Source organism: Lipotes vexillifer, unplaced genomic scaffold (assembly GCF_000442215.2).
Source record: "Lipotes vexillifer unplaced genomic scaffold, Lipotes_vexillifer_v1.1 scaffold982, whole genome shotgun sequence".
Lineage (NCBI taxonomy): Eukaryota > Metazoa > Chordata > Mammalia > Artiodactyla > Lipotidae > Lipotes > Lipotes vexillifer.
In genome coordinates, this window is record NW_006789467.1 from 1,814,810 (window position 1) to 1,842,630 (window position 27,821).

Here is a 27,821-nt window from a genome sequence, read left to right on the forward strand (position 1 = left end):
TCAGAGGAAGTGCAGGGAGTTGATTCTCATGTACCGGGAGAACAGCACATAGAGGTGGCGGAACCAGAGCAGCTGGCTGTGGTGGCAGGACATGGCTCTCTGGAAGAGTCGGAGGACCGGGCGTGAGTGCTGGCGCCGGCGGCCTGTTGTTTTCACTCTGCTTCCTCTCCTTCAGGCCTCCTCCCACCCACATACTGCAAGCTACGGCCTGAGCTGGCTTCTGCTGTGCCCTTCGAACCCCTGTGGATTGGCCTCCCCCGCCTGTCTCCTGATACCCGATGTGATAACAGCAGAGGCTGCTGATGCAGCCGAGCACTGGCTCAGTTTAACAACCCTGTGAGTAAAGGACTATTATTGTTGCTTTTTTTTTTTTTTTTTAAACAGATGAGGAAACTGATTCATCAGTCACAAATAGCAAGTAGGTAGTAAAGCTGAGATTGAACCCAGAGCCACCTGGTTGACTGTGGAGCCTACATTCTTAATCCCTGGCTCCACTACCCTGCATATATAACTCGTATAGGGCTGTTTCGTGCCCAGACTCCTATGGATTAGCCAAGCTGGGTAATTACAGTCACTCTGAGAAGAGGAAGAAAAGGAATAGTACCCGTATGTACTGGCTCTCCTTGCCATCCGGTGGGGGAAACGTTATCCTGTTATTCAGATCTAGTGTAGCTCAGTCTTTAAACAGAATAGATCATAACAACTGATTGAACTAGATGTAACCTATATAAATGGTTCCTGTTTTTCTCTAAGTACCATAATTAATGCTTATAATCTAAGCTAATATCATTGCAAACCTTTACGTAAAAAACTCATTTTATATTCACTATCGGAACATCCGTGGCTTTAGGGATGTAAACACCCCTGTGATGCCTGAAAGCTTTAAGATGATAAAAAGAATTATCACCATATGCAGGCAAAATGTTACATAGCATGGTTTCAACAGGAAATACAACTAAAATTTTTAAATAAAAATGACTTTCAGAAACAAAATGGATGTGTGAACTCACAGAATAGTGTTTCAGTTTTGAAGACCATAGTGAGAATAAAATGTTCATTTTAGAAAAACGTTGAGGGAAGGTAGGAACTCTGTGGTCCAAACACACTTGTCTACTTGTGAGAGATTTCGAGTCACAGGGGCTTCCCTCATCCTGCTGCCCAGGTGGCCAATTTTGTAGATTCCCTCATCTTTCAGTGGCTGCAGCACCCACTCAATAAGATGGGCGCTTACAGTAATTATATATTTATGGCCAGTTTGGTTTTTTACAAGCTTTTCCTCCTATTACTTTTTGTTGAGAATTTTCAAAGGAATACTGCAAAATAGTTTCTATTTCCTCCCTACTTTTGGAACATTTTCACTACGTGTGTTTCAAAACTATGATTTTTCTGATTATATAGTACCATATCATTCACCTGCTAAATATTAGCTCCTTTTTTGGGCCTCATAAGTTATACTAGTGAACATTCTTGTACATCAGTCTCTGGACACAACTTTCTTTCTTTAGGATAAAATTCTGGAAATTAAAATTAGTGGGTCAGAGAAAGTATAGATTTATTGATATATTGCTCTGCAACCCGCTTGTGTCTACTCAATGTATCAAGAGCTTCAAAAGGTAAGTACAACTTCTGAGAAGACTTCTGATATTTACTACTGTTGCTTCCCAGAAAATGATAGCCGTTTACACACCTGTTTCATTTAATGGCTCAACATGGGTTCTAGCCTTTGAACCTTTCCACTTGGATAGCAGAAGTGGAAAGGGTTAAGGCTAGAACTCAGCAGCCTTCTCAGACCACCTGCCCCACCGACCACCAAGGGTTTTCCCCCGGAGGGCCTCGCTGGGCCTGACTCCTCAGCCGGCAACCCGTGGTCAGCCCCAGTGGCTCTTTACAGAGGCTCCTGGCAGGTCTGAGTTCCTCTTGGCTCAAGCTGGGAGCACTGGTCCACGTGTAGCAGGGAAAAACCGGTAAATCGAGATGTCCAACCGTAAGGGGTGTGTGACCTATTTTATGGTGCGCCCATGCCATGGAACACAGGCAGACATTACAATGTGAACACCTAATAACCCTGGAGAAAATGGTCATGATGTTGCTAAAGTAGGTTTCAAATAAGCAGGCTCCGTGTCCCCCGCTCTAAATGCCTGTGCATGAATACTCTTTATGGAGGGCGTATATACTGTCAAGAGTGGCTACCCCTGAGGGGTGGGCTTGCAGGCAGTGGGGTTTCTTCTTTTCTGTATTTCCAGATTTTCTACACTGAGCCTGTATTGTTATTTGCTTTTTTCCCAGCACATATTATTTCTATAATCAGAAGAAAATGTGCAAGTCCCTGGTCTGTGGCTCCCAGGGTCTGGCTGCGGGCCAGCTCTGGGGACAGAACCGCTGTGGAAGGCCTCGGTGAGGGGCTTTGAAGAACCAGGAACGGGGCGCAGACCTGGGGGGGGGAGCACAGGGGTGGCGGGGCGGTCCTCACCTGGGCCTGGGCCGCCTCTTGGCGGCTGAGCACAAAGAGGGCGTCGCGGGCGCGCAGCAGGGAGCAGGGCAGGTCCAGCAGTGACAGGTACTTGCGCAGCAGGTTCACAGACTGGAGCGTGAGCACCAAGCACCCTGGGGAGCGGGCAGAGCGGAGACTTGCTGCTTCAGGCAGATCTTCCTGGGTGCCCTCCCCTCGCTCCGGGCTCAGGGCAGGGCAGTGTCAGCAGAGCTGCTCTTTGCCTATCATTCTCACAGATAAGAAGGGTGAAAGGGCCCCAGAACACCTGACGGCCGCCCTCTACCTGCTCTGTGCCCCCAGCAGGGAAGGGTCGGCTGCTAGAGGCTGGGATCGAGGCCCAGGGAGAGGGGATGCAGATAGGATTTCTGTCCTGGGAGGCCAGAGACCTGGTTCCTGCTCGTCACTAAAGAACTGACGGGCTTGGGGAAGTCCTTTCACCTCTGCGAGCCTCAGTTTCCCCATCTGTATGATGGTGTTGGTCGTGAGTGTGGGACCGGCCTGTTTCCCAGGGTTGATACAAGGGTCGTGTTCCGAAGCCCCCGTGGCACCGCCAGCCAGAAAGGCCATCATTCCATCCCCAGGGCTCTCCTGTGAGGGTGCACATCGTGACAGAACCCAGCTCAGGGAGGTTAGGGGGTGTCGCATAGAAACTGGCCCAGCGGGTCAGACGCCTTCCTGTGAGTTGGGAAGAGTTTCAGACCTGTCCAGCAGCACCCATCCGTCACCCACAGCCTGGCCAGTTAACTGGGGGATGGGTGTGAGTTTGGGTGGACATCCTGAAAGGATACCAGAGGCGGAACAGACCTGGCCAGGGAGAAACCAGGCAGGTGAGGGGCAAGGCCTACGGAGGAGGTTAACTTCCTGTGTCAACCCGACTGGGTCCTGGGTGCTCAGATACTTGGCTAAACGTTGTTTCTGGGTGTGTCTGTGTTTCACGTTTGAATTGGATGACTTGGTAAAGCAGACTTCGCCAGCATGGGTGGGCCTCACCCAAACCATTGAGGGCCCGGACAGAACAGAAGGCGGAGGAAGGGAGAATCCATTCCTGTCTGTCTGACTGCAGAGCGGGACATCGGTCTTCTGCCCCGAGACCGAGATTTACACCATCGGCTCGGCTCCCCTGTTCTCAGGCCTCTGGACTCAGGCTGAGTGACGCCCCAGCTCTCCTGGGCCCCCAGCTTGCCGACGGCGGATCCCAAGATTTCTCGGCCTCCATGAACGTGTGCGCCAATTCCTTATTTTATATGTATATATATAAGTGCATATACCACCATAGCTATCTATCTGTGTGTCCTGTTTGGTTCTGTTTCTCTGGAGAACCCCGACTACACGCTCCTCCCTCATACCCGGAGGGTACTTCCCTGTGGATACAACCTGATTTCGACACCTGGGGACCCGCCGTGACAGGCACACTGAGCTGAGTCAGGAGGGTGTGGCTCTGCATCCCCCACCCCCCGCCCTGCCCGGCCTCGCTGAGGGCAGCTCTCTGTATATTTACCAGTTTCACCCTAGAGGGATAGTAACGGTGACCTCTTACAAGAGGGACAGGCCTTACCTTTAGGTAACTTCCCTTGTGCGTGCAGGGTCCTGGAGGAGGGAAAGGACAGGTGACAGTGAGCATCCCTCTGCAGCTAACAGGCAGGGCCTTCAGAGCCACGCCTGCCCCACTCTGGGGTCCCTCCACTGTTGGTTTCTAGGCAGTTTCTTGAGCATAAGTCACCATATAGATTCCCTGGATTCCACACCTTTGGCTACAGCTGAAGGGACCAGGGTGGGTCCCTTACCCAAGGTCAGCCGATCTGGATGTGGCCAGTGGCTTATGAAGTGCCCTGGTCCAAGCTTTGCCCAACAGATATGAAGGTAAGGACAGTGGACTCTGTGAAGCTTTTCTCTTTTGAAATTGAGATGTGAGAGTGGTGGAGAATATTTAAAATGTTAATTGGTATTTCCTCTCTGATGCCCCTTTCTCCTATTTGACACCCTGCCCCACCCCTTCTGACAGTAGAGGCCCTTCTGTGCTCACTGCCTTAAGAGGAGGGGTGAGGTGGGTCCACCAGCCTGAGGAATAGAAAACCCTGAGGTCAGAGGCCGCTTGTCCTGCGCTCTGGGTACAGCCCTAGGGATGATCTCCTGGGAAAGAGCTGGGAGGCAGCATCTAAGTGGAGGAGGGAGGGGCCCTGGAGACGCTCCTGGAAACGGCATTTCAAGCCCTGAAAAGCATTGGGCATGTTCAGAAGAGGGTCATAAAATCAGTCCTTCATGTCAGGCTGCCCCCTCCTTCCCCAGGCCATGTCCAGCAAGCTGCTCACGGGCCCAGGGGGAGCACAGCTCCAGAGGTCAGGACACACGCTCTAGGTCTGCATGACCCCGAGGACATCCCTCAAGGTGTGTGAGGATCGGGGTTTTTTACTGGTGAAATCCAGGTGCGTGTCAGTCACGTGGAGAGGCTGCAAAGAACAAGTAAGATTTCCTGTGACGTGCACATCCTCCTTCTCCAAAGAAAGACCTGAAATTGTGCACAGAATACACAGCAGGAGAGAGCAAACAAGCTGGAGTTAGAGGAGGGAAAAGAGGGTGCAGCCAGGAGGGCCGCCGATCCCCAGAACTCAACCCTTAGTCCTGTGCGTGTGCTGCAAGGAGCTGAAATTTGGCCTAAAGCTTTCTGTGGCCAAAGCAGAGGGGTAAATCAAATCCGTTCCTCCACTTGCCGTATCCGGGGGTGGGGAAACTCGGCTGTTCAGGAGACGAGACCATAATACCAGGACCCGAGGGCGACTGCCCCCAGGAGCAGGTGGTGAGAGAGCACGGCTCTCTGATGGCCCGAGGGGGGACAGTGAGGGGAAACCAGCCGCCGCCCGGAGACTCGGAGCGCCCTACCTGGCAGCTGCATACAGAGCCACGTGGTTGCTGTGGCCGCTCACACCTCCCGCGTCAAAGGTCACCACCTGCAGAGACACACAGGCTTTCACTCCGGGCCGAACCTGTCCCTCCCGCCTCGTCCCCACGGCCCAGGAAGGACAGGAGGCCCCAGAACCCTGCGCCTGTTCACGTTCTGAGTGTATCTGAGCTGACGTGGGAGCGGGTCGGGGCTGTGTGGCCATTGCTTGGCCGACTATGTGGAGACCGTGGCTGTGGGTTTGAGCGTTCGGTCTTCTTCTTAATAAATGTATTTATTTATTTTATTTATTTTTGACTGCATTGGGTCTTCATTGCTGCACATGGGCTTTCTCTAGTTGAGGTGAGTGGGGGCTACTCTTCGTTGTGGTGCACAGGCTTCTTACTGAGGTGGCTTCTGTTGTTGCAGAGCACAGGCTCTAGGCGCACGGGCTTCAGTAGTTGTGGCTCGTGGGCTCTAGAGCACAGGCTCAGTAGTTGGGGCGCACAGGCTCTAGAACACAGGCTCAGTAGTTGTGGTGCACGGGCTTAGTTGCTCTGTGGCATGTGGGATCTTCCCGGACCAGGGCTCGAACCCATGTCCCCTGCATTGGCAGGTGGATTCTTAACCACTGCACCACCAGGGAAGTCCCGAAATTTTTTTAAAAAGGCATATAAGCTAATCGCATTATGGTGGATACTTGTCATACATTTGTCAAAACCCACAGGACATGCAGCACCAGAACTGAACCCTAATGTGAACCACGACTTGGGGTGATGATGCTGTGTCAGCGCTGGTTCACTGACTGTAACACATTGTGGGCTTGGGGGTTATGTATGTCCTTTCTGCTCAATTCTGCTGCGAACCTAAAACTGTTCTAAAAACTATACTGTATTAAAAAAAGGTCACCCCAGAACTCAGGTACCCTGTTCTGAGGCCACCCTTCCCCGCAGCCCATGTCCACTCCCACCTCTGACGCTAGCTGCCCCCGACCTTCAGGCATGTCGCAGCATGTCACCCTGGGAGTGATGTCAACTTTCAGTGTCTTGGTCTCTTCATCTGTGAGATGGGAAGAGTGAGACCTGCCCGCCTTTCCTCTCTGGGTCGAGTTGAAGGTCAAGTGAAGCCACGTGGGAGTGTAGGACCTGGACAGCAGTCAAGGCCGAGTGTGCACTGCCCTCGGGTGGAGGTGATGCCGGGGCCGGGCTGTCACTGGTGAGCTGGGGCACACTCCCTGGTCTGGGGACTTGGGGCCACTGCACGTTGGCTCCATCACTTCTGAAATTCTTCAGGGCCTTGTTTCTTCTTCATCCTATACCTTCTGATAAGCCCCCTCTCTTCCTGCTTCGAGGAGGGCTGAGCTGATCTGCCTCTAGCCCTGGACTCGTGCAGGTTAGGACCTGACAGCAATGGCGTCTGCGGTTCTTTGCAGAACTCCATCCACCTTCCCCGCTAAACTGCAGAAGTCTCTGGGCAAATGAAGTCTTACCCAGACGCCAGTAAACAAGAGGGAACAGTGGGGCTGCTCTCGCTTCTCGAAGATAGTGGCTCACAAGACATGGTCTGTGGTTTAGAGGATAAACAGCAACTCATGTCACAGGTGCAGGACACGCGACAAATACTACCCCAAAGAGGGCTGAAGAAATCAGGGAAAGCTTCTTGGAGAAGGCGGTCTTAAGCCGGGCCTGGACCACAAATCACTTTTCTGGGACACAAACTTGGGAGGCTCTTCTGAGAGCAGGAAAGGCACGCAGAGCGTCTGTGCCCTGAAGCTCCTCCCTGGATGTTCAGGGCCATGGCTGCAACGTGGTCTAAACAACAACCCGGCCCCTCAGTAGGGACCAACCCTGTTCATCAGCAAAGAGCACCGAAGGAAGGTCCAGGTCGGAGACGGCCAAGTTCACAAAGATGGGAGTTTATCCTACAAGCAGGAGTTACTGGGAAACCAGCCGTTCCCATGCACCGGAGCGGGGGAGGGGAGAGTTTGGGGACCGGCTCTGGGGAAGCCCGGGTGCCGAGGGCCACTGTGGCCCACCTCACAGTCCCCGCCCTGTACTCCAGGCCAGCCCGGAGGACCAGCTCTGCCCCCCTGCCAGGCTTGGGGCCCTGAGAGGTTCTGAGCGTGGCCTGGGGGGTGGCAGGCAAGAGGACCCAGGCCAGGCAGCAGGCCCAGGCCGTGAACCCTCCAGCTGTCACCCTCAGACCCTGTGGGACGTACAGCCGGGAGGGGTGGGCCTGTGGCTCTGGGTGACCATATTTACAGCCAGAACAAAGAGGGAAGCCAGCGCAGAGCCCTGCACCTCTGCCTTGGGTGGGTCAGAGCCAGCCAGTTAGGTGCCCCTTTGGCCCATGTGGACGAATTTCCCGCTGCATTTCTGTCATTAGAGCTCAAAGACGGTCTAATATATCCACGAAAATCTGCTCTTAACAAAGGTCTAACAAATCCATTCACTTGGAGAATTCATCACCGATAAAAGCTTAACAGCAGGGATCATCTTTTAACAAGGCTTAATCAAAACTTAAAGCAAGTGGTTGGGTCTTTAAATGGTAGGATTTAGGTATTAACTCATGAAGGGTTAGCGTTCTTATTTTAGAGGTGGACACCTTCTTGGAGCCTTAAGATTGACCTCTGGTGGGGCGCGGGCCGGCGGGGCCCGAGAGTCGAGGTGGGTGTATCTGGGCCGTCCGCCTCTGCAGGTGAATTGAATGCCCACTAGAGCTCTAATCGTGACTAGAGTGTTCTCCCCGCAGGGGCTGTGAATTTATCCTCGCAATTTCTGGAGTGAGGACTCCAGGCTTAAAATCCTAGCATCACACTTGGCAACCCTGGGCAGCTGCTGGGCCTCTGGGGGCCTCAACTTCCTCAGCGTAAGGTGAGCATTATAACAACACTTACCTCCAAAGTTACAATGATACCTTAAAACTAAAACGCTTGGTAGAAAGCTCTGTGCCAGCGGGTCGTGGCACAGGCTCGTGGGGTCCTGAGGTTTCAGGTGGCAGCACAGGGGTGGGAGTGGGTGGGTGAAGAGGGTGCACTTTGGAAAAATCTCTGCCTCTGTCTGAGCGCTGGGATTTCAGTTGCTCAGGAAAGGTGTGTGTGTTCCTCGGTGGGTTTCAGACAGATGCAGCTGGGCCTCTGCTTCAAGCGGAAGGCATCCCCTTACCAGGTTGATGCGGCTGGCCTCTACGTGCCGGAGGAGGACGTCGGCCACCCGTTCGGTGTCCCACCACACGCCGGGGTCATCTGGGAAATCCCTGGAAGAAAGAAGCACAACCTGGAAACCATTTCTAACCCGGTACAGGCCTCCGCCGGGGCTCCGGTAGGTGTCGGGGGCAGGGGGGAGGCAGCGGCATCCGGACGAAACACAACAGGCTCTGGGAGCTTTGGCTCGTGGCCGGGGGAGGGAGCAGACATCAGCGAGACGCGGCTCTGTCCATGAGCTGGGGACAGGTGTGGTACCCACGAGCTCGGACGCAGGGCAGAGGGACACGTGTCTTTGTAAGAGTCAGAGGAACGGCGCGTTGATAAAAGTATGGAGTTGCTTCATTTAACCTCAGACAGGTGTGAAGGAGGCTTGATGGATGAAGTTAAGCAGCCTGTTTGTTGCAAGGTCGTTAGGGATGGATTTGACCCAGGTTTTCTGACTGTAGAGCAGAGAGGTTTCAGCCCTGGGGAGCACCGCAGCCCCATCCGCCCCCGGGCACCCTCAGGGGCAGAGGCCCCTGCAGGTGACTCCAAGCCTTACTGCTCCCTCCCCCTGCCACGTGCTGATCTGAGGCCAAGGCCGTGGTCTGCCTTCAGTTTGAAGATATTATTCAGTCTTATAAATAGATGGCCATCTCTGCCGGCTCAGGTCCCGGCAACACCCACCCGCTACTGGGAGGACACGGGCCTCTCCGCTCCCCACCTGGCAGGTGGCTGTCACCCCTCCGTGGACAAGGGCCGTTAACGGACCCACTTAGGACTTTGGTCAAAGGAGAGTCGCTGAAGGTTTTTCAGCAGAAGGACATGAACCTCAGCACTAGATAACGCGGCTACTTGCTGTGCTTCCTTGGCTACCTCTTCCACACCCGCGGGCGCCTCCTGCAGACCTGGCTTCAGGCTTTTCAGAGCACTGTCCTGCCAGCCCTTCCCGCGGGCCCCCTAATGCTGCTGCCGCAACAGGACACACAGCTCAGCTCGGGGACGGGACAGGGAGAAAGGGAGAGGGAGGGACCAGGACAAAGTCCTGCCTTGTCCCCTGGGAGGGAGCTGAATATGGGATGGAGAACATGGCCTGCTGAGCTCAAGAGCAAGAGAGACGGGAAGGCACCCTGGAGTGAGACAGCTGCACACTCGCCCCGGGCTGGGAGGCCCACGTAAAGGTATCAAGGCGTCCTTTTGGAAACTGGATTTACCAATAATAGTCACGTGGATGGAAAAGCAGTGTGAGAGGAAGGGTTGGATGGCTGTTGGCTAGGCCTCGTTCTCGGGCCTGAAGTGCTGAAAGGGGAGCCCCCGAGTGGGGAGCTCGCTGCCGCCTTCTCGGCACCTCCCTCAGAGCCAGGCCCACAGGAATAAGTATTGCTCCCTGAGGTTCTCTCAGGGCCTCTACCCTGAAAGAGGAAGTCAGCTATTTGGGGGACTCTGCACTGTCGACACCCCGCTCTGTAACTTGATACATCTGATGTGGCAGCACCGCTCTCGGGATCTGGTCCAAACTCCTCTTGGTCAGGCATTCGAGATCTCCCCAGTCTGTCTCCTGTTTGACCCTATTCTCTTGATTTGGACGAGTAAATGAGATAACCTATGTGAGACTCTTTACACTCTAAAACTGTAAAGCGATGTGTAAATGTCAGAAGAGGGTCACAAAGTGGTGGCTGTTATTGAGGCATTAGCCTAATTTAGGCCCCTTCAGAAAGGAAGGCAGGAGGGAAGGGACTTCCTTGCTCTGGAAGTCCCTTGCAGAGATCTCTGTGCTGACTGCCTGCATCAGTGGTCACTGGGTTCACAGTGGGGTGTAGGCATCCCAGGAGATGTGTGAGATGATCCACTGAGGTTAAGCAAGAAATCGCCAGAATTTCTAGTTACGTTTCTCTATCTGTTTAAATGTCTATCTTGTAGCTATTTTATAAGGTATCATACATTAACAGAGTTTGACACGTATACAATTTAAGTAAGCCCACAAATATTGGCAGTGCGTACTCAGATTTTGTTTCTTTTTGTCAGGGGCTATGATCAGAACTGTGTGGGGATCACTTGTCTCATCTACTCACCCTCCATTTTACTTCATTTTTTCCTGGATATTTTAAAACAACTTTATTGAGGCATAATTTACATACTATAAAATCTACCCATTTAAAATGTACAATTTAGTCATTTTTAGTATATGTACGGAATTTCTACATTTTATTTTACTAGCATTTTGCATATATTTAATTCTTGATTCTCTAACCTATTGTAAGTTCCCCGATGGCCAGGTGCTACGTTGAACAGTCAGGGGCCAGCTAGGAAAACAGAAACCACCAGGTATTTCAGAGGGAATTTAATACAGAGAGTTGCTTACCCCATTGATGGGAAGAGCTGAGAGGCCCAGCAGGGAACAAGGAGACGATCGGAGACTGGAGAAGCCACTGTCACCTCTAGGGTGGGACATCAGAGTCTAGGGACGGGGTGATGGTGGGAACTACAAGGGCAGAGTGGCTGGAGTCATGGAGAACATTTAGCTGCTGACGGAGGTGCTGCCCCAGGTGGAGGGAGCAGGAAAGACCCTGGTTTTCCCCTCCTCTGCCTTCAGTCTCTCATCACAGCCACCTATTGTCAAACCTATTGAGAAGCCAGTTGACTGGCAAGGGAGCCTGGAAAGTGTGGTGTCCACTGGTCCTGAGCAAAGGCATAAGGTGTTTGGTAGTGCTCCCGGCAGGGGCCCAATGCACGTCTGCTTTCAACTGCATCCCAGTTTGTTTGTTTTTTTTTAAAAATATTTATTTATTTATTTATTTGGCTGCACTGGGTCTTAGTTGCGTCACGTGGGACCTAGTTTCCCGACCAGGGATCGAACCTGGGTCCCCTGCATTGGGAGCGCGGAGTCTTAGCCACCGGGCCGCCAGGGAAGTCCCTGCGTCCCCGTCTTGACCCTAAGCCTTCGAAGGGCAGCAGCAGTCCGGCCACCTGCCTGTCGCCGTTGTCCACCCCTCTGGGAATGCAGTCACCCACTAGCTGCTCGGGTGTGGAGGCCACTGCCAGGCAAGCAGGATTCCAGGCTCAGGGAAGGGAGACGTGGTGGCGGTTGACGGGCAGCTTCAACCCCGCAGCTCAGGGACGGAGCACCGCCCACGCTCAGAGTGGTCCAGTGTCACCAGGAGGCAATGTGATGCCAGGATGGAGCACAGAACACCCGAGTTCCAGCTCCCTGCTCACCAGGTGACTGGGGCATGTGCTGTGTCATCGGGAAAGCTGCGAGAACCTGGGCCACACCTCCCGAGAGCCCTGACTTCTAGGACTTTATGTTGCAAGAAGTTTCTGAGGGAGGTTGAAACGCTGACCGTGGATGGTGGTTTTTAGGAAAGAGGAGGCGTCTCGGGTGCTAAATAGCATCCTGTCCCCTTCACTTTCCCAGAGCTCAGCCTCACTCCCAGTGCTTCCCGACGGCCTCTTCCTAGTGCAGTGTTTGTTCATTACTGGGTATTTTGCACTGGAATAGTGCCTGGCACAGAGTAGGCACGCGTTAAATGTTGTCTTCCCCTTATTATTTTGTAATGTTTTCCTATTTCCCAAGAGACAGAGGGATTACTTGTCATCATGAGGAATAACTGAGATCGATTTTGGACTAGCGTCCCCCAGTGGCTGCCGACCTGTGGCTCTGATGAGGGCTGAGCATGTAAAGATGGTCTCCCCAAAGTCTCACGCTGTCTTGCTCTAAGTCTGTCTGTGATGGGACTGGAACGTGACATCATCCCGGAGAGGTGAAATCATGAAAGTCAGGAAAACTCCGATGTGGTGCCACCCCCTCCCCAAACAGCTTCCCTGTGCCTGGAGTCCTCCCTTCATGTGGCCTCCGGCCTCTGATAACTTGGGATTCCTCTCTGCTCTTCTTCCTACCCAGCCAAATCTCACACAACCTGTAGAGCCTCCTCCACGGACCCTTCTGGATGGAGTTTGGGGCCCTCATTTCTGAAAATAACTGCAAGTCCAGGGGTTCCCCCAGCCACCCTCGGGGTGATAATTCCCTGGAAGGACTCGCAGAACTCACCGAGAGCTATGATGTGCACAGTTAACAGGTTTTCACCGGGAAAGGATACAGAGTAAAATCAGAAAAGGAAGAGACACATAGGGCAGAGTCCGGGGGCATTCTAAAGGTGGATGGTCTGTCGTCCTCTCCCTGTGGAGTCTGGGCGCTATTCTCCCAGCACTGACGTGTCACAGTACACACGGAGCATTGCCGTCAACCGGGGGCGCTCACGCAAGCTTTGTGGTCAGAGTTCTTATCTGGGCTCCATCACTCGGACAGGATTCATTGGTTGCTGACCGGCTGCCCAGGTGGTTGATCTCAGCCTCCAGGTGAGCTTGACACCGCGTGACCCACAGCCCCACCCGAAGCTCCGATGTGGTCCCACCCCCTCCCCAAACAAAGGCACTGCCATCAGGTATGCCAGAGATTACTTCCCAGAAGCCAAGCGCAAAGGCCAGACCCCTTTTTGGACATGGCCAAATTCTTTACTACGAACTTCCTTGCATTTAGGACCCTTACTGAACTTTTCTACCAACTATGGCTTGGATGGCCCCACTTCGCACCTAATTAGTGCAACATTCTGCTAATTTCCATTGTTTTGTGTGTCTCTCTACCTGTAGTCAAGTATGAGAACAGACCTGTGTCTCACCTATGTCTCATGTGGTACTTTGCACAATTCAAGTCAACCCAGCTTATGTAAATAAGCAACAACAATAAATGAGCTCTGCCGTGTGCCAGGCACCGACCGCACTGGGGAGCTTAAGTGGTGGCTGAGCCACAGGCAGTTGTACCTGCCTGCCTTTGGGGGTTGGAACATACAGGTAAGAGCTTTGGAAGATAGCGATTTTATAAAACAGATTAGGGACCCAAAACTATATATGAATTGCAGAGGGGAGCAAAAGGCATCCCAATGGGACCACTTCCCCTCAAGGCAGGAAAATATAAAATTTGATACTGGGAAACTTCAAACAGAGAAATGTAGAAAAAGTGACTCCTTTGAGACCAACTGCATGAGTTGTCTTCTTCCTAAAGTTCAACCCTAATCAACTCAAGGCTTGGGTCCAAGTAATAACTTCCGCGATAGTCCCTTTCTTCTCTGACGGATTAACACTTCCGCCTTAGCTAAACATGCTGGCAGAGGTGTGAACACAAGTGTGAGTCAGCCGTCGGACTCCTCCTTAAGGGAGAGCTGGTGATGGCCTGTGCCCCGTTTTCCTTTGTGCTGTCCTGCTTCTTGCTGGCCGGAGTTGGCCGGGGGGGCGGTGGCTGGAGTTGAAGCCGCCATCTTGGTGCGTGAAAGTAGCCTCAGGTGTGAAAGCCAGACACGGCGGAGTCACCACAGAGAAGGAGCCCTGGCCCTTCACACCAGGCCCAGACGGTAGTTACTGTGGGTTTTCTGTGATTTGCTGCATAACCAGATCCTGATTTATATACACCAGAATTTTGTAAAGCCTCCATTTTATTGATTATTGAGGTTGTTTCCAATTTTTATTATTGAAATAAGGTGGGAGCTAGCATCCTAATACATAACTGTTTGTATGCATCTCTCAATATTTCCTTGGGATAAAATCATAGAGGCGTACCTTTGGGGTCACAGGTGAAGTGAGGAGAACCTGGGTAGATCTCCCTCTGAGGAACCGTGTTAAGAGGAGGAGGTGAAGGGACCTCCCTGGCGGTCCAGTGGTTAAGACTCCGTGCCTCCACTGCAGGGTTCAACCCCTGGTTGGAGAACCAAGATCCCACATGCCGTGTGGCATGGCCAAAAATAAATAAATAAACAAATAAAACAGTATAAAAATTTTTTTAAAAAAGAGGAGGAGGTGGAAAGCATGTTAACTCACAAGGAACAGCATCACGGAGAGAGAGAGCCGTGCACGTCACAGGCTGGAAGGAAAGACTAACGGGGACAACCCTTATCAAGAGCTCCATCCTTTCTAAACAACTCAGGTGCTTTGCACCCACTTGCTTATCCCTGAGCTCCCTGAAAAGGCCAGTTCATTTACATTCTTTGACAGCTGGAGAGGGCCGGTTGGAAGGGAATGAGTTACACGTTGAGTAGGCGCCACGGCTGGCTGAGTGGGGCTGTAAGGGAACGCGTGTGTTGTCAGGACCCCAATTTCATCTTGTTAACCAACCCTTCTCCTGGGAAATCACGTGGATGTAATTCAAAGCCAATAGGAAAGCAGAGGTCAAGCCCTGAGAGTAGTCAGGCTTCATATTTGAGGAACATCTGGACTCGCCCTCCTACCTGAGGCAAATGTGATGGGTTTGCTTCAGCAGCTGACAGGTATTCTGCAGCTGCTCGTTCCTCTCCCCGAAACCCAGACCTGAGCAGGCCTACGGCGAACTATTGAGAGGTCCTAGAAACTTCCTTTAATTATTAGCAAGCTCCTTCTTGGCTTTTATTGCAATTTTAATGAAAAGAGTATGGAAATGCCTCAGACGCTGATCTATGCCTGGGTAGCTCTGCTAAGATGTAAAGCTGAGTAACCCTTTCTGGCTGAGACAGAGGATATGGTGGGCTGAAAACAAGTTTCTGGCCAGGTTTGGCCAGGTAGAGCAGAGGTGACACCTCTGAAGACCTGAGGACAAGGGCAAGCAGGGATTGCACCAGGCGCCCTTACCCGACGCTTCTCCTTCCAGGAGGATTCCCACCTGCAGAGCCCTTCAGCCCAGGAATGGTCAAGCTGAAGCTGCTCTGAAATGTCTGGCAAGTCACAATCAAGAGGCCCGCGGTCCCGCCCCTCTTCACTCTAAATCTCTAGTCAATCAGGTGATGTTTCCTGATAAAGAAGCCAGCCGTGGAGAACCAGGAATGGGGGTGGAATTTCCAAGGTCGTTTACAGAGGAAGCCTGGAGACTACTTAAAACATTAAAAAGGCCTAGGAAAGATTGTTTAAAGAAAACAGGCATTTTACAAAGCCAGAAATGCAAGCTGCCAGCATATATTCTTTTGATTCTCAGAAAGAGTCAAAACAAATGCAAAATGAAAGCAGGACATGGTGTGGAGGAGGGCTCACAGGAAAGGGCGCGGCTGTGTCCCCCCCCACCCCAAGCTTAAGGCTGCACCTGTGTGCGAGGGCAGTTTGGCTATGGTGCGATTATTCGTGCTCTTTTTTTTTTTTTTTAATTAATTAATTACTTTATTTATTTTGGGCTGTGTTGGGTCTTCGTTTCTGTGCGAGGGCTTTCTCTAGTTGTGGCAAGCGGGGGCCACTCTTCATCACGGTGCGCGGGCCTCTCACTGTTGGGGCCTCTCTTGTTGCGGAGCACAGGCTCCAGACGCGCAGGCTCAGTAGTTGTGGCTCACGGGCCCAGTTGCTCCGCGGCATGTGGGATCTTCCCAGACCAGGGCTCGAACCCGTGTCCCCTGCATTAGCAGGCAGATTCTCAACCACTGCGCCACCAGGGAAGCCCCTATTCGTGCTCTTTGACCTTATCTTTCTAGAAATTGACTCTAAGGAAATAATCAGCCTAAAAGTCAAAGTCCGATCAGGCAGAGACACCACTTTCACTGCAATTACCAGGGGAAAGAGGCCGGCAGTTCTGTTGTTCTGCCACCAGGGAGCAATTTCTCTAACTTCCTGAATTGTGGTTTATGAAAAATGCTAAAGATAACACAGAATTTTAGGGCATGTTCAAATTAAAAGCAAAGAAACTTAGATACACCCAAGGAAAGGAATGTTAAAGCAAAACCAAAAAAGAGAACTCCAGTTACTAAGCTTTAATTTTGCTCCTGACTTAAGAATGAGACTCATATGAAAAAGGAAATCTATGTAGAGGCATTGAATTTTGAAAACAGCCTGTGAGAGAGCTTCCAAATAAAGGGCTCTGGGTGTGTTCAAGTGGCCAGGTATCCTGGCCTGGGCTCCCCAGAAAGCAGGGCCGGGACGAAGGCCTATTGGGAGGTGTGACCCGGGAGCAGGAGGGAAGCCGCACGGGGAGGGGAGGCGGTGCTGAGTTGCGGGCTGGCTGCGGGGGCCCGCGGGCTGCAGGACTGCGTAGAAGGCAGGCATCTCAGAATCGTGCATCTGTCCGGGAGGAGAAAGAGGCAGGTACTGATCTCCGGGGGCGGGGTGGTCAGCTCTCCAGTACTTTAGGGCTGAGCACGCGTGGCAGACTCCGCGCAGGGGAAGGGCTGGCCCGGGCGACGGGAAGTCGGCCTCCTGGCCGCGGGGAGGCGTCGTGGGTGGTGCCGGCACGCACCGCGCAGGGCACGACAGGGCGGGGCTTCCAGAGGGAGGGTCGCTGCACGTTTACCCGTGAGGGCTGCGCATGCAGTCGGCGCCAAGCGCGGGCGCCAACGCGGGTACAAGACCCGGGGAGGCGGGGGAAGGGGCTCGGCTGCTGCGGGGGCAGGAGGGCTTGCGGGCCGGCGCGCGCCGCAGAAGCGCGGGGAGCACCTCGTGAGGACGCGGCCCTGCGACCCCGAGCGGGCGGGTCGCGACCCGACACAGCCGAGGAAGCGGCCCTCCCCGGAGAGCAGTTAGCAAGAGCTGTGTTAATTCCGCTGGAAAATGCCCCAAACCTAGCTCTGCCCTAGACCTTCGCGCTCGGCCTGTGAGGGTCATAGAATAAAGTTTGTTTTCCTGACGGCGGAGCAGCCTCGGACTCCGACCTGCTCTGCTCTTTCTAGTGACTTGCCCGGACCCAATGGGGGCATCGTCCCGGGAGGGGGGGGGGGAAGGGGGGGGGTGGCCCCGTAGGGAGGGGGGGTCGGGTCGGCAGGGCGGCGCCACGCCCCCCTCGCCACGCCCGCCCGTCTGCCCCCCGCCACGCGCCTCCCCCCACGGGGCGACGCCCGACGCCGACCCCCGCGGGGACCGCGGCGTGGGACAAGGGCCGGGGGCTGATCACCGCGCCCCGCCGGCGCCGCGCACGCCCTTATATGGTCCTGTGGCTCCTCTGCCCGCCTCCTCCCCCGCCTCCCTCCGGTACATTTCTAAACCCCGGGGCTTCCTCTGTCATCCAGGCGGGCAAAGGTCATCTGAGTTCAGCGCTAACTCGAGGCGGTTGGGCGGAGTGCTGGCAGATCACCTGGGCCCGGGCGCCGGGCCTCGGGCTGCAGGAGCCGCGCCCAGGCCAACGCGGGTCCGGGGCTGCTGGGTGCGCCAGAGACCCCGGGGGACCCGCCGGGCTGGGGCCGGTGCGGGGACCTTGGGAAGCGGGCGGGCGGCTGCGGGGCGTCCCTTGTTCTCCAGGGACCAGCCGAAGAGTAGAGAGGAATAGAAACCAGGGGAAGAGGAGGGGGAGAAAGGGAAGGAGAGAGGGAGAGAGAGAGAGGGAGAGAGGGAGAGAGAGAGAGAGAAGTGAAATAGACCAGCCTGTGTCTGTGAAGTGTCCACTCCGATAGGGGCCCCTCCTTAAGCAGTTTAAGAGCCCAGACAACGACCAGATGTCCCAGGAGACCCTCGTCCACATAGGCTCCCCACCCTAACCGTACAATGGATTTTCCTTTCTCAAGGACGAAAAGCAAATCATGACTGTTAGGTATACCTGTAGCTCTCCTTTCTCTGAAAGATGCGTTTTATGTTAGCATCACAACAAAGTGTGCAAAGCTTGCAAGGTGAGAAATTCTTTTCCAAAAATTGCTAATTTATTAGCTGTCTTAGTGGCAACTGAAAAACAGAACCTGCTCACTCAGCTCCCTTCAGAGGTCACCGGGTTCTGCTGGAGAGGCCCAGGCCTGTGTCTGGACTCCTCCCCTCTCCCCACCGGACACACAAGGGCTCCCCTGAGCAGAGGCTGTGTAATAATGTTCTCAGAACGGAGAGGAAGGGCCGTAGCCTAAACTTTTGATGGGTCTCTCAATCTTCTGGTGCCTGAAATGTCTGACTCATTCCTTTTAATAAAAAAGCCAAATTTAGGGTTATGTCAGAGAAGGGGTTCATCCCTGATTTTGGCAAGCACCCGAGACGCTGTCACATGCCAAGAAACAAGAGCAGACATGTAAAAAACAAAACTAAACTAAACAAAAAAACAGACATAAAGCCAGAGGGTGGGGTGCGGAGTCCCCCGGGCCACTTGGCCTGCTCACCAGGACACCCTGGAGTCCCAAGGGGTGGGGTAGGAGGGCTGAACCAGGGAGCCAGGGCAGCTTAGGATGAAAGGGAACCTTAACGTGTAGGTTCCACTGGGCTGCAAGGCACTGTGGGTGCAGGAGGATCAGACCAGTGCTCAAATAGCAAAATCCAGGACAAACGGCACTGTCAGAAACAGCCAGACACGTTGCTACGGGGGATCAGAGAGGAAAATTTAAGGTTGCACAGTGTGGATAAAAAAGGCTTCTGTGGAGGTGGAGGCGTCTGTGCCTCCCGGCGGAGGCCACAGCTCCAGTAAGAGGAGGACAGCAGAGCCACGGTGTGCAGGCTGAGAAGGGGCTGTGGCTGAGACCACAAGTCTAGTTTCGCTGGGCAGGGGACACCCGTCCCCGTATAGAGACTGTCGTACAGGGAGCAGCACGGGGGGGCAGATCCTGCAGGGCAATGGGCAGATCAGGTTTGCTTTAGGAAATCAACCTGGGAACAGTGAGGGACACACTGGGGGAGTGGAGCATAGCTAGGCATCGGCAAGGTCCAGTTCAAAGACGTGGCTGCGCGGATGGAAGAGAGGCAAGGCGCCAGGAGCTCTTACGGAAGGAGACTTTGCCAGATTTAGCAGCTGATTGGGTGGTTCCTACCATCATGAACAAGGAAGAACACAACATCGAAGGTGATTCCAGCATCACACATGAGGGCTCCACGTTTAGAAACAGAGCCTTCCTTACAGTCAGATGCCATCCCTTTATTTAGTCATCACTTGGTGTGACGGTCCAAAGTTCCAGGATGGGCACTGAAACTGGTGGTACCCAACTATAGAGAGCTCATCCAAATGGTGCTTACTTTTTTGGGTTCGTTTTAAGATCATCAAAATTGCAACAGCACGTTAAAAAAAAAAATTCTCAGAAAGAAGCTGTAGCCATGGAGAAACTCTCCGGGAACAGCCTCAAGGGAGCAAGAACCAGAACGGTCACTTGGAGAGCTCTTGAGTCGGGGTGCGGGGAGAGGATCGGGTCTGGTGGCGCAAAGACAGCGCAGAGCTGTCGACGGGTCCAGCGCCGCGCAGGGCTTCGGGAAGAAAAGGCCGCTGCATTTCACCCCTTGGGAGACCACGGCTGGCCCTGGAAGCAGTGCCCATGAAGAGGGGCAGGCAGTGCTGAAGGAGGGGGTCAGTGGGTGGTGAGAAAGCAGCACCAAGAGCTTTAAGAAGTTTGGGAGGAAGTGAGAAGGGAGGCCTGCAGGACCCCGAGTCGGACCTGGAGTCTGCGGAAGGGTCTGTATAGCCCTGAGGTAAAGCTGCCTGGTGAGGGCAAAAGGAGAGACGGAGGTAAATCCTGGGCAACGTGTGGCTGCAGGGGATGGACGTACCACGCAGGGAGCAGAGCTACGGGCTTGCGCAGGGGTAACGGTTCCCGCTCCGTCGGCTGCTGTGAGGATGAAATGAGATAATACCTGACAGACAGAGCAGAGCCTGTCCTGTGGTCAGGGTCCAACAAAGGTGAGCTCTTCACCTGATTCTTGACTGGAAGGGAATCTGATGCCAAGGAAAGAAATGGGTGATGGGGTGTCAGGCCACAGAGAAGTGTGGTCCACGGCCCACGGCCCACGTGATTAGGTCACAAATGTGAGGGGGAAGAGCCACGCTCACGTGGCCCGACTGTCATCGGCCCAGCAGGGGGCCTTCAAAGGTTTCTGTGGATTCGACCTACATTTTGGGAGGGTGCCAGCGAGGGGATGTCTCTGCAGAACCCTGGATGCAGACGGTGGGGTAGAAAGATGGAGACTAAATGGAGACACGGCTGGAGGGCCGAGCAGAAGCAGGGGGAAACTGAGAGGACCCAGGCGCCCGCCACAGTGACCACGCGGGACGGTGGTGCCGGCAGGAGAGGTGACGTTTCATACTGCCCGGAAGAGGCCTGAAAGGAGGCTGAGGAAGGTCTGCAGTGAAGGGGCTGGCGGGACAGGGAGGCTGTAAGGGAGACCGAGAAGGCACGGGTGGAGTTGCCTGATGGCTCTGGACGGACACTAACATGTACCCGACACTCCCAGCACCGAGGGCGACAGGGTGCTGGTCACGAGCACGAAGAGCACAGGGTCCGATGGTTTGTGAAACAGTAGTGGGCTGGTGGCCACCCAAATTCGTGGGATGCACACGAGCACCCTCCCTGCAAAGAATTCCAGCAGCTGTGAGAAGGGCCTGGTGCGATTAACGGCTGGCCAGGAGCAACTGAGTAAGTGTCAGGGGTGACTCCAAAGCTGTGGCTGACCTGCAGTGGCTCCTGAGGACCCCGACAGACAGGCCGGGAGGTGAACTAGACATGAGACTTTGACTGATGGGTTCTGATGGAGCCCAAGTGGGTTCTTACTCTAACTCAACAAAGTTAATGTTAATCGTGGGGACTTGCCCGGGGGCAGGTGGTTAGGGCACTGCACTTCCACTCGGGAGCCCGGGTTCCACCCCTGGGTGGGGAGCTAAGATCCCGCAAGCCGCGAGGTGTGGCCAAAAACAAAAAACAACAACAGAAAACCCCCCAAACAAAAAAACCCAACACAGGGACTTCCCTGGTGGCGCAGTGGTGAAGAATCTGCCTGCCAGTGCAGGGGACACGGGTTCGAGCCCTGGTCTGGGAAGATCCTACATGCCGTGGAGCAACCAAGCCCGTGCGCCACAACTACTGAGCCTGCGCTCTAGAGCCGCCGCGCCACAACTACTGAAGCCCGTGCGCCTAGAGCCCTTGCTGTGCAACAAGAGAAGCCCATGCACCGCAAGAAAGAGCAGCCCCAGCTCGCCTCAACTACAGAAAGCCCGTGCGCAGCAACAAAGACCCAACGCAGCCAAAAATAAATGATAAATAAAAATAAATAAATAACTAAAATAATTCAAAAAAAAAAAAGGCAAAACATGTCTCAAAAGAAAAAAAAAAAGTGCCAAAATCTACCTTGTCAAAAAATGAGTTCAGGGACTTCCCTGGTGGTCCGGTGGGTTAGACTCCACGCTCCCAATGCAGGGAACCCAAGTTGAATCCCTGGCTGAATAACTAGATCCTGCATGCATGCTGCAACTAAGAAGTTTGCATGCCACAACTAAAGACCCCACATGCCGCAACGAGAATCATGTGTGCCACAACTAAGACCCGGTGCAGCCAAATTAATAAAGTAAATATTTTTAAAAAATGAGTTCAAAATGAACTGTTGTTCTGCATCAGTTTTCCAGCTGAGGCCCACACATCCCTAGATGTCTGTGGCCAAATTCTCAGGGCTCCCGGAGTTCTTAGAAAAAGGTATTTTTACTGAGATAACAATCTAGAAAAATTGTGATTATGTCATTGACAAGAAAGCAGATATGTTCATGTGATTTTAGCGCTTGTATTTACGTGCCTCTCCTGTGGGGTTACCATGGACCCAGGCAGCACCGTTTAGTGGGTCGCACCCCAGGAGCAGGTGGGACCTAGAATTAACAACGTGAAGACACATTTTGGACTCGATTGCAAAGGGCCTGCGGTGAATTCCCGCACCTGTGTGCGCATCAGGCTCCAGTCTTTCCCTCAGCGATGCTGTGGTTTCCAGTCCTGTGTGCTGGACTCTGCCCTGGTTCACCTCTATTTCTTTACTAAGAGTGGAGCCAGCCCACTTGGTCAGGGCCTCGCGAGGGTCTGGTGAGGTCACATGATAAAAACAAGTGCCTTGTTTCCTGTCCTAGATGCTGGCTGTGGTCTGGCTCCAAACAAGGTCAACTCAGAATCACCGCGGGCCACTTGCCCGACTCTGACGCCCCTGTTAGCTCGACACTTGCTGCGGTGTCACACCCACTAGACTGGGCCTCCTTGGAGACAGACGCTAGTCCAGTTCACGTACGTTCGCCCCGTCCTCAGACTGCTGTAATCTGACGGCTGATGGGCTGGCCTGTGCTGTTGAGGTCCCTGCCCCTCTGGTAGACATGCCTGTCCGATGTGACAACACGGAGGGGAGGGGGGCGCAGTGGGGGCTGAATTTAGCTGTAATGGGAATAAGTTAATACGACGTATAGAAGATCCTCTGTTGGGAAGTGCAGTGGAATGAACAGAAAGGTGAATGAAAATGGAAAAGTTAGAGATACACATGAATGTGCTAAAGGATACCTTGGGGCTTGAGGCCATCCTAAACGGTCCCACTGAACTCGCAGGCAGATCTCTTGACTCCATGCATCCACTGAGAAGGCACAGTCCTTTGATGCAATAAGCCTTATTTTATGCCTTTGATGCAACAAGCCTCATTTTATGCCTTTCATGCAATAAGCCTCATTTTATGCCTTTCATGCAATAAGCCTCATTTTATGCCTTACAGGGCGGCCCTAAACACGGACAGAATTAGCACCTAAAATGTGTAAAATTTCGCTTGTAAACATGAGTTTAAAATGAACTGCTGTTGTGCAGCGAGGTTTCTGATGAGGCCTCTGCAGAGACTTCGGGGCTCCTCTTCCCTCGCCCTCACATCTGAATTGCTCATCCTGACCCATTTCTTTTTTTAAAAAAATATTATTTATTTAGTTAGTTTTGGCTGTGTTGGGTCTTCGTTGCTGCACGCGGACTTTCTCTAGTTGCGGCGAGCAGGGGCTACTCTTCGTTGTGCGCGGGCTTCTCACTGCAGCGGCTTCTCTTGTTGCGGAGCGTGGGCTCTAGGTGCACGGGCTTCAGTAGCTGTGGCTTGCGGGCTCTAGAGTGCAGGCTCAGAAGCTGTGGCGCAAGGGCTTGCGGTGCGTGGGCTTCTCATTGCGGTGGCTTCTCTTGTTGCAGAGCACGGGCTCTAGGTGCGCAGGCTTCAGTAGTTGCGGCACGTGGGCTCAGTAGTTGTGGCTTGCGGGCTCTAGAGCACGGGCTCAGTAGTTGTGGTGCACGAGCTTAGTTGCTCCGCAGCACGTGGGCTCAGTAGTTGTGGCTTGCGGGCTCTAGAGCACAGGCTCAGTAGTTGTGGTGCACGAGCTTAGGTGCTCCGCGGCATGTGGGATCTTCCTGGACCAGGGATCGAACCCGTGACCCCTGCATTGGCAGGTGGACTCTTAACCACTGTGCCACCAGGGAAGTCCTGTGACCCATTTCTTATACCACATTCCAGCCCCCTCGCCTCTGGCCTCACTCTCGACCTCCTATTTCTGGCCTTGTCCTGAATTTCAGCCTCAACCCCTGCCACTGTCTTTCTGGCAATCCCCTTGGTTCCCAGCTGGCCAGGGCTTGGGGTGTCCATCTGTGACGGGCAACTTGGGAACACATTAGATGAGCACCTTTCCTGCCGAAGCCCTGGAAGTCCTGCTGATCGGGGGCTCTGCTCCCTGCCCCGTGAGTGTCCAGGTCATTGAGGGAGGCCATCGCCTATTTACTAGCTGGGCAACCTGGAGACACCGCCCTCGCCCAGAAACCCTGGCCGTGGCTCTGACAGCCCCGCCCCAACACATTTCCAACGGCTCCATTTAGTGGTAGGGCGAAAGGGAAACTTCAGGCCCTCGAAAAATATCTGTTTCCCCTTTCTAGGCAGAGTGACATTTTTGGTGTCCAGTCTGACAGGGATGCTGGAAAGACGGGTCATTTAGCGGAGGTGACACGTACACACCTGGGAGACCCTCTGGCCTCCCCTGTCTTACCTTTCACAGCTAGGTGGTCACCAAGTCCTTGAGATGCTGCCTCTGCAGCAGCGCTTGGCACCGTCCCCTCTCTCTGTCTTCTCCGCCACTGCTATGTTTCTGACTCGTGTGTCACCTGATTATGCTGACTGGTCCCACGGTGCCAAGTCTGGACCACCCCTCACAACGCTGCTCTCTACAGTGTTGCCAGAGAGCTTTCTAAGATGCAGATGAGATCAAGTCATTGCTTCCAAGCTTTCCATAGTTTTCAGAAACTGCTGAACTCCCCTGACCTCTACCTAGTGTGCGCTCGTCGTGATCCGCACCCACCCTGCTCTGCGCTGCCCTCAGTTCTTCACCTGGTTTGTTGGGATTCTCTTCGAGACTGTGAGATCCTGAGGGCAAGGGCCTGGCTTTTCCTTTTGCATTCCTAGGGCCCAGCATTTGAGATCCGGCATATGCTCAGTAAGTGAAGGCTAAATGAATAAAACACATTTCAGGGATCGATAAAGAAACACACTGAGGGGCATCCCTGGCGGTCCAGTGGTTAGGACACTGTGCTTCCATCGCAAGGGGCATGAGTTCGATCCCTGGTCAGGGAACTAAGATCCCGCATGCCGCGGGGTGCGGCCAAAAAAAAAAAAGAAAAGGAAGAGAAACACACCGAAGCCCAAGTGTCTCTCGTGAGCTCTCAGACCTCGCTTCCTCCTGACTCCTGTGTCAGCCTGGATCAGCAGGCCCCGGTGCTTCGTGAACGGCCTCCCTCACAGTGCAGAGGTGCACCAACCCCGAGAACACAGGCTTAGGGGGAGCGCAGGCAATGCGAAAAGAGCTGGGGACCAACCCTGCAGCAGGTGTAGGTGACGGCCCGAAGTGGCCGGGAAGGAAGGAGGCGGGGGACAGCTGGGGCTGGTACTACTGTCGACGCCAGAGTAGTGTCCCGAGGTGCGGGGGGTCAGCGTGCACCAGGGCTGCTGAGAGGTCAGGAAGGTGGGACTGAAAAGTGCCCCACCGATTGCACAATAAGAAAGTTACTGTGACCCTGACAAAGAGGGCTTTCAATGGCAGGAGGAGGGAGGGAGGGCAGGGATCCAGATGTGACTGCGCTGGGGAATGAGTGAGAGGCAGGGTTGGGATGGGGGACCGGTAGTACTTGATTATACGCAAGAGAGAGAAACGGGCAGCATGGGATGGGAGACAGTGAAGTTGAGGGGTTTTTTTGTTTGTTTATTTGAATGATGCAAGAATCTCGAACAAACAGACATGGAAAGTAGCCAAAACAATGAAATAAGAACAAACAGAAGCAAATGAAAATTTCCACTGAAGCTCCTTGTGGGTGTGACAAACTGTGGCAAAGGTCAGGATTACTGACGAGGTATCATTGGCTAGGCTGTAAGTAGCAGGTGTCCAGGTGTCTCCTGGCCGACCTGGCAGCTGGTTCTAGGAAACGAACCGTTGGTTACTCTCCTTTCTAAGTTCTGGGAGCTTATTTCACAGGTAAGGCAATGCAGTGAGCAGCAATTTCTGGCTAAGGATAAAAGCCAGGAGACAAGCAGGCGCAGGTAGGGAAGTGGTGAAATCGACCTCAGATGAGATGGACGGGAACAGCCTTTGGGCTTGGGGTGGCCAAGACGAGGTGCCAGCCAAAACTTGAATTTCAGACAAACAGTGAATAATTTTAAAATATAATTATGTCCTATGTGATATTTTGGACATACGGAGATTAAAAATATGATTGTTTACCTGAAACTCAAATTTAACTGGGCCACTTGTCCCTTATCTGGCAACTCTGTTTAGGGTACATACCTTTCTGCAGTGTAACATTATGTTCTTTTTTTTTTTTTTTTTTTTTTTTTTTTTTTTTGCGGTACGTGGGCCTCTCACTGTTGTGGCCTCTCCCGTTGCGGAGCACAGGCTCCGGACGCGCAGGCTCAGTGGCCATGGCTCACGGACCTAGCTGCTCTGCGGCATGTGGGATCTTCCCGGACCGGGGCACGAACCCGTGACCCCTGCATCGGCAGGCGGACTCTCAACCACTGCGCCACCAGGGAAGCCCACATTATGTTCTTTGAATCACAAAATGTTAGTTGTGAAAAAAAGACCTCAGAGACGATCTCACTCAACATCCTTATCTTATTTAAGAACAGAACAAGGATCGGGACACAGATCTGCCTGCCTGCTATCACCTTGCCGGACAGAAGCGGGGAGCTGGGGCCAGATCATACGGTCCCCAGGGCTGTCAGAGAAGAGAAATGCCCAGGAGACATCATGAAATTCTCTAAGAGGCCTTATTATAAAATTAGTTTTATTGTTAAAAAAGGAACACGCCACCTATTCTATGACATCTCTCGGAGCCCTCGAGGAAGATGGTGCATTGTTAAGTGGAGCGAGATCACATATAACGTATCCCAGTCACAGAAAGGCTGAGAGATCATGGTTTACACTGGATACACTGGACATGAGCCCAAGGTCATGTCTGCTTCAGTCTCCGTGGGCAACAGCTCGCATGTTTGTAGGTAGGTGACCGATAACCATCTAATGAAAAAAAATGCCACGTCAGTTCCTCTCAGGTTGGATCTAGTAATTTGAAACTACTTGTGGGCTCACAGAGGATCAGTCCAGGAAACCAGCCTCAAAATAAGAACCTGGGCAGGATAACAAAGACCAGGGCAGGGGTCCGATTTATGGAAGTGGGAAGATGAAGAGTGTCGGCGAGGCTGGCATCTGATGAACCTCTTAAGAGTGTAGCTCGGTGCTGAGCAAACCCCCCCACCAGGACCTGGACTCAGCTCCGTAAAGACTGACGAATGAAACACAGACGGGGAAGACAGTCTTGGTCAAATACTTGAGAGACGCAGTGACTCATTCTTTAAAAGAAACCTGTGGCTTCCTGTGTCTGACCAGAAGCTCAGGGCTAGACAGCAGCCTAAGCGCCTTGGCCGTGCTCCATAGCCTTTCACCTGGTTGTGACTCCCCAGATCCCGTCTCCTGGCTCTGCCCCTGCAGCCCCTCCGGACCCCCTGGGACTTGGATTCCTACACGTTTCTGGCTCTGTGAGTGTGTCTGGCCCTGGAATCTGACGGTCCCTGCCCTGACTTCTACTCCTAAAGGATGCCGCTCCAGCCCACCTGGAGGCTGAGGGGTTACAAGTGCCCACATGGCCATCTGATGATCCCCTGCTGTAGCTGCTCTGCACACTTCTTTGGGGCGGCTTAATAAGGGTAATGAGAGACAATCTGATTCCTCTTCAGCTCAGCTAGGACCAATGGGAGAGGCGTCTCTATGCCTTACCTTTCCCTCCGGAAAACAGTGATTTCCAAAGTTAAGGAAGACACTGGATTGGAGGGTGACAAGGAGAAAGGGATGGCAGAGAAAGAGCAAATCTGCAGGACAGTTTGGTGAAAAGTAAAGGAACTTCATTCTCATCTGTTGGGCAGAAGGAAGCTGAGATGGGGGAGGGCCTCTCCTCAAGGAGCTGCATCCAAGGACCAATGTTAGTTGCTTCCGCGGTCTTGTAAGGAGTGACTGAGGTCAGAGCTAAGGCTGTGTTACCGGTATGCGGGGTCAGGGGACAGCATACTTTGGGCTACACACAGAGGTTTCCCCAGGAATG

The 27,821-nt window shown here is 53.3% G+C and overlaps 1 protein-coding gene across 1 annotated transcript in view; it reads right to left on the reverse strand.

Moving 5' to 3' along the window:
- The window catches only part of PIGL (phosphatidylinositol glycan anchor biosynthesis class L), a 52,125-nt gene continuing 24,304 nt past the window's right edge, over positions 1-27,821 (reverse strand). The window contains exons 3-7 of the mRNA XM_007462661.1: positions 8,531-8,621; positions 5,369-5,436; positions 4,047-4,078; positions 2,471-2,604; positions 1-99 (exon numbers count right to left, since the gene is read on the reverse strand). Coding sequence (XP_007462723.1) covers positions 1-99; positions 2,471-2,604; positions 4,047-4,078; positions 5,369-5,436; positions 8,531-8,621 — 424 coding nt within the window. The remainder of the gene's footprint in view (positions 100-2,470; positions 2,605-4,046; positions 4,079-5,368; positions 5,437-8,530; positions 8,622-27,821) is intronic.